At 38.1% G+C, this 10,384-nt stretch overlaps 1 protein-coding gene across 2 annotated transcripts; it reads right to left on the reverse strand.

The window, feature by feature from the left end:
- Window positions 1-1,925: 1,925 nt before the first annotated feature.
- Window positions 1,926-9,825, reverse strand: zcchc8 (zinc finger, CCHC domain containing 8). 2 transcript variants are annotated; one of them, XM_081713522.1, is made up of 14 exons: window positions 9,643-9,825; window positions 8,448-8,488; window positions 8,266-8,340; window positions 8,056-8,161; window positions 7,222-7,299; window positions 6,999-7,102; window positions 6,804-6,869; window positions 6,515-6,575; window positions 6,270-6,397; window positions 5,816-5,958; window positions 5,544-5,659; window positions 4,062-4,148; window positions 3,852-3,966; window positions 1,926-3,362 (listed from the first exon to the last, which is right to left on the reverse strand). In XM_081713522.1, exons 1-14 carry the CDS (start codon window positions 9,808-9,810, stop codon window positions 2,491-2,493), a joined length of 2,160 nt encoding a protein of 719 aa, XP_081569648.1. In that variant the 5' UTR covers window positions 9,811-9,825; the 3' UTR covers window positions 1,926-2,490. The 2 variants fall into 2 exon arrangements, with proteins under 2 accessions (XP_081569648.1, XP_081569650.1); XM_081713524.1 differs by lacking the exons at window positions 8,448-8,488; window positions 9,643-9,825 and adding an exon at window positions 9,140-9,626.
- Between the last annotated feature and the right edge of the window lie 559 nt (window positions 9,826-10,384).

Here is a 10,384-nt window from a genome sequence, read left to right on the forward strand (position 1 = left end):
ACAAGGAGACGTTCTTTTAACGCGAAGCAACACCATGACACCGCCACCTTGTGGAGAATTTCCTGCTTGCTAAACGCGAGTGAGTAACCAGTTGCATGAAGTGCATCGCATCTAAAAGATGTCATCCAAATGAGTAGACTCAAAAAGAGACCAACATCCCAAAACATGTAATGGTTCTGGAATTTTTACATTGCTTCCAAGTAATCTAGCATTATACTAACCTAAGACCTTTTTGTCTATAAATGTAGGTACACACAATATTCAGTTTGTGCATTTTAATCAAAATAGAAATGAACATCCATTATGGTGATGTGCAATCTTGAAAAAAATCAGAATAAAGAAAGATAAACAATTAAACATCTAAACACTATAGCATAGGTATACTGCATGGTATAGGTTGCATGTTTAACAACCCTAACCAGCTGATCTCTTAGTTGATCTTGAATTTGTTTATGAAGGTGGCAAGAGGAAATTATGTAAGTGTCTTTCAGTGGTACAGATCATAGGCATAGGTCTATAAAGATGTGAAAAAGTAATATGGTCAGATAAGTTATCCTTCACAATTTTCTTGACAAGTGGGCAAGGGGCATGTGTGGTGTACACCAAGAGAGCAGAACAGGTTTGACTGCTTGATCATTTAAAAATGAATGACTGCACAGGTTAGAATTGCAAGGCCTTTGAGTCTTTCCCTACTGCTTTGGAAGCAAACGTCTTGAGTGTATAACAAGTCGTGAATGGCTAAGATGTTAGTATTCTCCCTCCCATTTATTGTTGCAGCACCACTTATGACATTCTGTAGCCTTCAGTTCTAGCTGATGCACCATTCAGAACAAATGACTATGCATACGATCAGCACCCATTCAAACATACCAGCACGTGCTATATGTCGGCCTATTTATCTTGCTAAGGAACATTTTTCATATAATTGAGGTCAGTTTTTCTCCTGTTTACTCTCACTGGCACAAACACTCAAACACTGTACAAAGTACTGGCTGCTTTCTGATTATATGAAATTTTTATAAATTTATACAATTAAGTTTCTTTCTATATTTGATTTGATGTAATATACTCATGCTCACTAAAGCCATTCTTTTGGGTGACTGGTACTAATCTTATTAAATCGGATTGGTTGGTTGCATCATTCTACAGAATCTGCAGTTACAAACATGGCTGAACACTTGCTGATGAAACTTATGGTATCCAGACTACAAGCTGGTGGAAATGACCAACAGAATCCTATCAGACAACTTCCTTTTCTTGTGCACACAGGCTCAGTTAAAGTGGGGCTTCATGGATCTGGTTCAGACTGGCCAATTTAGAATCAAGCCCGATTGCATATCTAAAATCATTTCCACAAGGTGTGTCACACAGTGCACACAACCTGCCCAAACAGTAAAAGCTGTCTCAATACACTACACCTCTGGAGAGATCAGGTTTAAATGTCAGCTACCTGCTGCTTATGGCAGCAAAAACTGTGATGGCTTAGACTATTTGATTTTTAAAATGACAATTGATAACTTCATAACGAAAAGCTGGTGGAACTTCAGGGAGGAACTCTTAATTGCACAGCTTCCCGCAGCTTGAGACTAGAACGATATAAAACACATAACTAAGGGCTCCAGTGGAGGAGTGTCAGTGAACAGTTATGATTTTAGTAATGTCCATCCCATTTCATGACCATGTGTTATAACTGATACGCCAGTACAAAAAGTGTTTAGAAACACCTAGCAGGAAGCAACATACACCATTAACACCGTTGCTGCCATCAATGGGTAGAGCAATATATTTGTCATTTAAATAAATAATTATTTCCAGTAAAAGTTACTTAGAGGCTAGCCTACTACACAACTGCTATGTGATGAGGTCTTTAAAATGTGTAGTGCCTCAGTGTCCAAGGGAAGAGAGAAAACTGTTGAAATCGTTCATTCTGAAGGTCAAAAAGACATTTTATTTCCATAATTCTCTGGACATCTGGACTCTAAACATCCAGCCATTAAAACTAAAAGCCAGAACAGGATGGAAGCCATAAAATATCATCTTTAAAAAAATAATTTAGAGCTAAAAATAACTTCCAAGTTCATCAGCAAGGACAGGAAATGAACAGACAGGAAAACATTGGCTGTGCATTATAAGTGAAGACAGTACAACTGAAAACCAGAATGTTAGAGTCTTGAGTAAAAGAAACAAACAAAAAGATTGATTATAAAACTGTACATACATAAAATACTTAGTATAAAGTCTAAACCACTGATACAAAAATTGATGTCTGATTAATTATAAAAGCACAAACCAAATTAGCCAACCTGTGTTTGTTGGAGACCTTTGTAAAGGGGAACTAAAAATTCTTAGTCCTGTGTGAAAAAAGATGGGGAAAATTTGAACACCAAATTGTTCGGCTGTGGTTTCACGTTTTCTCTGGAGCACCCATAAAATAGAAAACAAGTGAATGCCCAGACATACAGACCCATTTCATCATAGAGAGATCACAATCTACTTCTTGTTTTTTAACTGATTTCGAGGGGATCCTTTTAGCAAGTCACGGATTCTAAGGTAAACCCCCGTTGCCTCAGCGACCTCTGTGAACTCTGGAGTATCTTCAAAAGGAATTATTCCTTCTGCGAACTTGCTTCGGTGGGGAACAGCCATTACTTTGGGTGTGGTGGGTTCTTCATTTTCCTCTTGGCTATCCCTCTCTAAAACCTGTGTACTCATTCCTTCAGTGACCTCACTTAATCCATGTTTTTCTGCATCATAATCATTTTTCTGAGAAATCTCATCCAGAACAATGAGCTCATCATAAGACTCTGCTCCCATATTGCTCAAGTCTTCAACAAGAGCATCCTTTACATTGTCATCACTGATTTCATCTTCGTAAACTTCAGTTACCTGTTCTTTAACAGGTGAGGTGGGCGTGCTAGGAACCTCACTATTAAGGCTCGAGATCTGCTCCATCTTCACCGCTTCCATGTCTTCGTCCATCTCGGTATCAGGCCTAGCTGATGGAGACATGGGGGGTGAGCCTCGACCAGGTGTACCTGAGGCGCCCGTCTCAGAGTCACTGTTGGCATTGTCAGCGCTCTCAAGAGCTGCCCAGAGCAGTCGCTGCTGTTCCTCCAGCTCCTCTAAGGTCAACCCATCTTCGGACTCCTCGCCCCCAGCCCCACATTTGCTTTGCGGGATTGGAGAGGAATTCGTGGGGGGTGTCAGAGGAGGAGTGCCTTTTGGAAGTGGAGGTGGGGTGGGTGTAACAGGAGGTGTTCCCAGGGGTAAAGGTGGGGGTGTACTAATGAGAGGAGAACCAGGGGGAAGAGGTGGCTGAAAGCGGAACCCTTCAGATCTTGCTCGCCCAGCAGCATCCTGATCTATTGATGCACACAAACACGAGTTACTTTTTAAGACAGAAATTTAATCTAAAGCAAGCCCCCCCACCCCACCCCCAAGTTGAATATACTATAGAGCTTAAATCTCCTATAAAATAAAATATAGCATTAAAATACCCATGCTAGATATTCAACATGAATATCTACATGAATTCTAGAAATTCACTATGAGAATGCAAATTCTAGAAAGCACAAACTACTTCCAACAGTGTGATAGGGTGATGGAAAGAAACTGTCACTAATGTTAGTAAGTTCTTAGTCAGAACAATGTCAGCTAGAGACACTGTAATTAGACCAGTAGTCAACTATGAAAAGGTTCTGCAGTATAAGAATAACCAAAACCTTAGCAAACAGCAGTAGTTACTCTGGGCAGTAACTAAAAAACAATAAAACAAGGTTGAAGATTGCTGTTTCTGGCTTAAAGGAATGTGTAAATGGCTTTTTAGTTTACAAAGGGACTAAGGCCTCTACCTGAATCTGTATCCATGTCTGAGCTTCCATAAACATCAGAATTAGGCCGCTGTTTCTTTGTCTGCTGTGGGGTCGATTCAGACTCATGACATCTTTTATTTATTTTGGACACGGGCTGTTGACAAATAGGGAGTCACGATTCACACATGGACGCATATAAAATTGCATGAGAAGGAAATGCAGAAAGTAAAAATGAGAGGATGCATTTACCGCCGGATACATGTTAGACAACTGAGTAGCGAATGTATGCTTCCAGTGCTGGGGTTGCATTGGGATGGAACCGAAAGCCCTGTAATCCTGTTACAGAATTTTTAAAAAAAAGAAAAGAAGAAAAGAATAGAAAAACAGGAGTAGAGTTTTTGAAGTTTCAGTGGCATGTGTGACTATATTATAATTCTGCTAAAACCATGTGTGTAGTCATGACTAAAAGGGCAGTTTTTTTAAATCAGAATGAGAAAGATTTAGATATTGACAATGGTTTACATGTATATAAGATGTGTTCTGATTGGCATAATGGCACCTTTTTAAGATGATTGAAAAAGCAGTAACAGATCCCTGCATAGAACATCTGGCATCGACTTGGAACAATATCAATAAGTAATCTAGTGCCATTGGTGATATCTACCAACATCTTAAATCAGTTCATGCTGTTTAACATGTAATGTAGAAACAGTTGTATCACATTTAGAGAAGAAAGCAGAAATGGGTCATTGTTTGATGCACTAACAACTCAAGAGAGATGGTTACTATGTAAAAGTTGATATTACACAGTATACAGTCATATGCAAAAGTTTAGGCCAGGAATGGAGAAGTCCTGTCTTAGAGTGCTAGAATCCAGCAGAATCTCACGAGTTTTCTGGTTTACTAGGAGCAGATGATCCTGGGAGTCCAGCCCTCCAGGGGCACTGTTCAGAGTCTGGCCCCTGCTTCAGTCAACTACAGTCCTTGTGTTTCAGCATTCTACAAACTCAAATGTGATGCATCTTAATGAATTTTAAAGCTCAGTTTGATGACCAATTACAATTGATTTACTTTTAAATATTGAAAATAATGAAGAGAATATATTGCATGTGCAAACAAGCTCGCAAAAGTTTCAAAACTAGAAAAATGTCATGTTTACACAGGTTGTGTCAAAGTGAATGTTCAATAAAACATATAGGTTAACTAAGTGCCAAACCTTTTGCTTAGGTCTGTATGCTGTGGGAAATTGTAGGGCATGTGTAGCTTCTACAACAGACTCATGCATTCTACTCATTTGCTGGTCAAAGATTGGAGCAAAAATGTCTCCAGGAAGTCTCCAACTCTGGAATTACTTGATACAAAACGGCTAAGGCGAGATTAGCGAGTGTTTCCTTGCCATTTGTTTAGGTAATGTTTTGAAGAAAAGTCAAGACTCAAAGCAATTTACCAGAAATTTAAAAGAAAAAAAAAAAAACTTAGCATTTACCACTGTAGCATGAAATGAGAAAGGTTTCAAACGCCTCCAAAGTTTCACCACTGTACCTCTGCTGTTTTGTGCCTAGAAAAAGCAGCACCGCTTCTGAGACTCTTGAAAGAGTTTTCACCTGTACCCTACGACAACACTCCAATATTGGCTAAACACATTAACTTAAGAAATGACGAAGGAAAAAAAACAAACAAACAAAAACAAACAAACAGACAATTTCTAGTCCAAAGCCACTATACACTTACATCCCTAATGTTGGAAGGTGCAGAAACATTGAAACCGGGGAAATCCACTAGCTTTGAGACATCATAGGATATATTTTGGTTACGGCCATTCATGTCTTCCTCGTCATCGCCTGATGCTTTGAAAAGAAAAGTTTTGCAAAGCTTTCATAATGCTCATTAGGTTGCATTCTGAACACTATAGTCAACAAAAATGCTCAGCATTTTAAGTAGATGAGGAAAAATGATACAGCTCTCTTTTAAAGCACTGCTCATTTTTAAACAGTAGAACTTACGTTTACCGTCGTAAAGCATCAGGCCTGAGTTCTCCATTTCTGCCTCCTTTAGCCAGCCAGGTGGATAGCCCAGTTCCCTCATGCGATAAATGAATGGTGGAAGTGTGTTAGCAACGACCCCAAGGGCATCCAGGAGTTCCTTACTGGAAAAAGCAACATGAAAATTAGGGAAGTGAGGGTATACATCATGAGTCATCACACTGGTGGTATACAAAACATACAAAAACACTTCTAAAAACAGATCGCTTTAAAATGTTGATTAAATTTAAATTTACTGTATTAACCAATTTACAACTGAATACAGATTTTCTGGTCTCAAAGATTTTCCTAAAAAATTTTTTTTCTGAATTTGTTAACAATTCTTACTCAGTCCTCTCAAAGAACACTGCCAACACTGGCACATCATGTACTGGCAAAGTGTATGAAGTAAGTGCTTATTAATAATACATCTGACCTCACAATTCCTGGCTTGTACTTAGCAAACCGCTCCTCTACCTCCTCGGCATGGTAGCGCTGGTTACACTGATTGCTGCCCTGTGTAAACTGTTTTCGCTTCTCACTAATGCGTGCCATGTCTTTAGGCTGTGGGGTGATTGCAAGATTAAATCATTACATCATTTAATAAGATATGTTATATCTGCTCATATTCAGTTAAATCAATTTTTGGTAAATGTGAGTTTTGCCTCAAAAAGAAATTACCTTTGGGCAGTCTCTCAATTGATGGTCCTCAGCCTCACAATTAAAACAGCATGGCTTAGGTCTGTAAGGGATATCACAAATAAAACACCTTATGTATGAGTTGAAGTAGACCTTGTTCTTTCAAAAACTGAACTTAAGGCATTACTGAAAAGAACACTGACAATTGAGCTGAAAAGTAATGAACGCAGCTAACATCATGAGCACAGGTCAGAGATCCATGGGAATTCAGTGTATTGCATCTAAATTAACTTGCCACAAACAAAGCTTCTTAGCAAACATCATTCCACACCTTTTCTCCTTGATCTGCATCTCTTGGCCCTCTAAAGCGATTACTTGCCCAAAAACTTGTGGATACCTTTACAGTCATGATTTAGGAAGTCTAAGTAACTTGGGAAATGCATATATGAACATCTGAAATGTATAAATAGTAAACTACAATATATACCACAGAACAAAAACAGAACAAATATGATCTTTAGGATACTTTGGGACCTCCCATCCCTCGGTCAGCTGGGGGTTGTCATTGAGAAGCGGCTGGCCAAGTTTATCGAGACAGAAGCTGGTGAAATACAACACACTTCCCACAATCTGCAAAATAAGAACATACATCTTAAGTCTGAGGACTGACAGTCAGCAATAGTGTTCATGTCTCTCTCGGGGGAACAGGAATACAAATGTGTGTGATGGAATTTGTAAGAAATACCTACACTAAATGCATCTTTGATCTGTTTTGCAGTTGAACAATCATTTGTTTTGTGGTTCTCCTCCATGACAAAACTTGAATTCTGTGATATGGCAATAGAAAGCATGAGGCACCTCAGTCTGTACACAGTCACAATTGGAGCATGTTCTATTCCATTGACTGTAAGGCACAAACTATATCAACTAAGATCAAAACTTCAAACCTATACACACACATATTTATATATATATATATACACACACACACACATATATACATACATACATACATACATACACACACACACACACACATACATAGTATGTTCACAAAGATTTGATCCTCGTTCAGGCTTGCTTACTTTCTATATGCAGATCTAGTGAGAAACACTTAGAAATCCAAAGAAAGCAAGGTACTAAAATGTTCAATTTATATGATGAAATTACATTATAATTTAGTCCAGGACTAGACTTAAACCATGTCCAGGAAACCACTCCGTGGAGCTCATCTCCGCTTACATAGCCGCTACTACAGCATTTGGCTCCATCCACTTACACTGGCCTGTTTCAGAGTGAGATTTGAATGAGGCACGATCAGAACAGATCTTATATAGGTCTTAAAGTTGCAATAACAAATTGCTTGTTGAATTTTAAGGGATAAAGAGAGGTTGGAAAATAATGAATTTTGACTATTTTTGGAACAAAGCCATATAGATCTAAGTGGACAAGGAAAAATTCAAAATAATAGAAAAATTTAGGAAATAAGCTCTTTAAATAAGTAAGTAGCTTTAAAATACAGGGCAAAGTGTATCTACAGGGCACAAGACACAAAATGAAGACGCGTCATGAAATTACTCTACCTGTGGGCTAACGTGTAAAGCAGAGCCTTCTTTGTCATTGTTTTGTTGATGCTGGTGTTTCTGAATGAGCCCATAGATGAAGTCTTCAATTTCTTGACGATACTCTCTGAATACATGTGAAAACAGAAATTTGGCTGCTGAATGATTTTTAAAACAAATAACCAGAAAACCAACACATTCAGATTAACAACTAAGACTACAGATACTTACTTTGAGATTCTGTTGTTTCCAAAAAGAATCTGACAGAGTGGTCCATCAATTTTTGAATTTACAACATTTACACCTCTGAAATAAAGTCAGCAAGGGTACTTTAAATCATATCACACATTCATGTTAGCAGACCACAAACCATTTTGCCTATTAAAACATTACTCCAAAGCATGCTAACTTACGTAGGTCGACTCAAGAAATTTAACTTTCTCCTCAGTTCCTCATGTGAATTATTTGTTAAGGGCCATAAAGAATCATTTGTGTACCACATGTACTGGAGTCAAAGGGACAGTTCTGAAATATTCTGATAATTAAGTTCTGATAATTCTGTAAAGAATTTTCATTTGCATCCCAAGTATTTACAAAGAAAAAAAATGTAAGTAATACAACAATATAATGAGAGAGGAGGTTAGTACATGTACTACATGTACTTTGTTAAGATTAAATCACATTGTGCATATAACGTATTGTAATTCATTTTCAATACCTCAATGATAAATATCATCATTAGTGAACCAATGAAATCATGTCAATAAAAGTATCGTTCGTCATAGTAACGTGGGACATGACTTATTTTTTCAAATCACACAGCAGTCCATAAACAGCATGTATAATCCGCTTTTAAACGTGTACCTCTCTAAACAGTCAACACAACTATGACTATGGCGCAAACGTAGATCATGTCTACCAAGACTTTGGTGTTGATTTGATTGGTTTTCGGTTTAGTTTTAAAGTTGGAAAAACAAACGGGTTCTATAAATAACGGATTAGGATGCGAAATATTTGCACTACTTCCAAAATTGACAAAACATTAGGCATCAATTTAATGTGTACATAAAGTGACGAAATGAACAAGGAAAAGAGCTATAGCTACCTTCAAGGTCTGAACGACAGTGAAAGTGAAAGAAAGCTAAGCTAATTCAAAAGTAATTTGGCTAGGTAGCTAGCAAGCAAGCACTGTTGGGCAGAACGAAATACGTTTCATTGTGCAACACATTAAATTCGGAAGATGTTGCAAACAAATAGAGATAACGACTAGAACTAGACTGAAGAGAATATTGTAATTTCAGCCTAGTAGCTAGCTAACGCTAGATAAACTGGCTGAGACTACTGCTGGGCTGTCTATGTAACATTAGCAAGCTAGCTAATGTTAGTTAAGATCATTCATGACCGAAAAGAAATCCAGCACATTGTGCTACGATGCAAGAAACCAGTAAACACATATTCCAAACATTAAACAGCGCAGTCCAGTTTGAGTTTCCTCCAAGCAAGAAACATCGAGCTCTGAACTGAAAGCTACCGAGGTTAGATACTACAGAGAGTACGCTAGCTAGCTAGTTAGCTTGCTAGGACATCTTAATGCAATGGATAAAGGATATTCTCTGCTTTCAGTTGGCCTATTGTCTCATCACACTCCTCTAATTTTTCCCGGAGCTCACGATCATCTGGAGCTTCTTCATCATCCGTAAACCTAATATGTTTTGCAACCGGAGTGTCTTCTTCGAGCTGTTCGAACAGTTCTCTGTCCCCGAACTCAACCTCCATGTTAGTTCGTGTTTGGTAACTATAGTTCAAAGGGGAATACGAAGGCACGCGAGGACGCTGATTGGCTGTGAGACTACGGACAGGAGCAGGCACGAGCCATACAACACCACGAGGGTGAAAAGGTACTTGGACACTGACACGTTAACATGCATATAGCGACTAAATAAAATGTTAAAGACTTTTACCTCAGAGTACTTGTTTAGTTGTATACAACAGGTCGAATTTCATACACATATTTGGGTTATACCATGTTTAACAATATATATAACTGAACTAATTGTTCAAATGTCTCACAGTAAGTTTACAATTGAACGCTTTCTCAGCACCAAACACTGCTATCTATTATGTCATTTTTGATTATGTTCGGCTTGACATATCTTTATTTTCAAGTAACGCTTGGCCCAATGCAAAGTACTTCTCCCCTCTGTAGAGCAAACAGAACATAATCCATAAAAACTATACTTCCTATAGCCCTACTGTTTACTACTATCATATTTTAGCATTCACTTTTTACTTGTTACATTTTTACTAACGGGTGGCAAAGATCTGTGACTAATACAAGTAACCTAGCTCA

The sequence above is a fragment of the Electrophorus electricus genome, chromosome 1 (genome assembly GCF_041902795.1).
Source record: "Electrophorus electricus isolate QZ-2024a chromosome 1, ASM4190279v1, whole genome shotgun sequence".
Taxonomy (NCBI): domain Eukaryota; kingdom Metazoa; phylum Chordata; class Actinopteri; order Gymnotiformes; family Gymnotidae; genus Electrophorus; species Electrophorus electricus.

What these genes read in the sequence shown, in the direction of transcription:
- zcchc8 (XM_081713522.1), bottom strand. Translation starts at nt 9,810, where the DNA reads ATGGAGGTTGAGTTCGGGGACAGAGAACTGTTCGAACAGCTCGAAGAA. An exon ending in AATTGAGAGACTGCCCAAAG is followed by an intron (nt 6,398 to 6,514) that starts GTAATTTCTTTT and finishes ATCACCCCACAG; the next exon opens with CCTAAAGACATGGCACGCAT. An exon ending in GATGCTTTACGACGGTAAAC is followed by an intron (nt 5,660 to 5,815) that starts GTAAGTTCTACT and finishes TTCTTTTCAAAG; the next exon opens with CATCAGGCGATGACGAGGAA.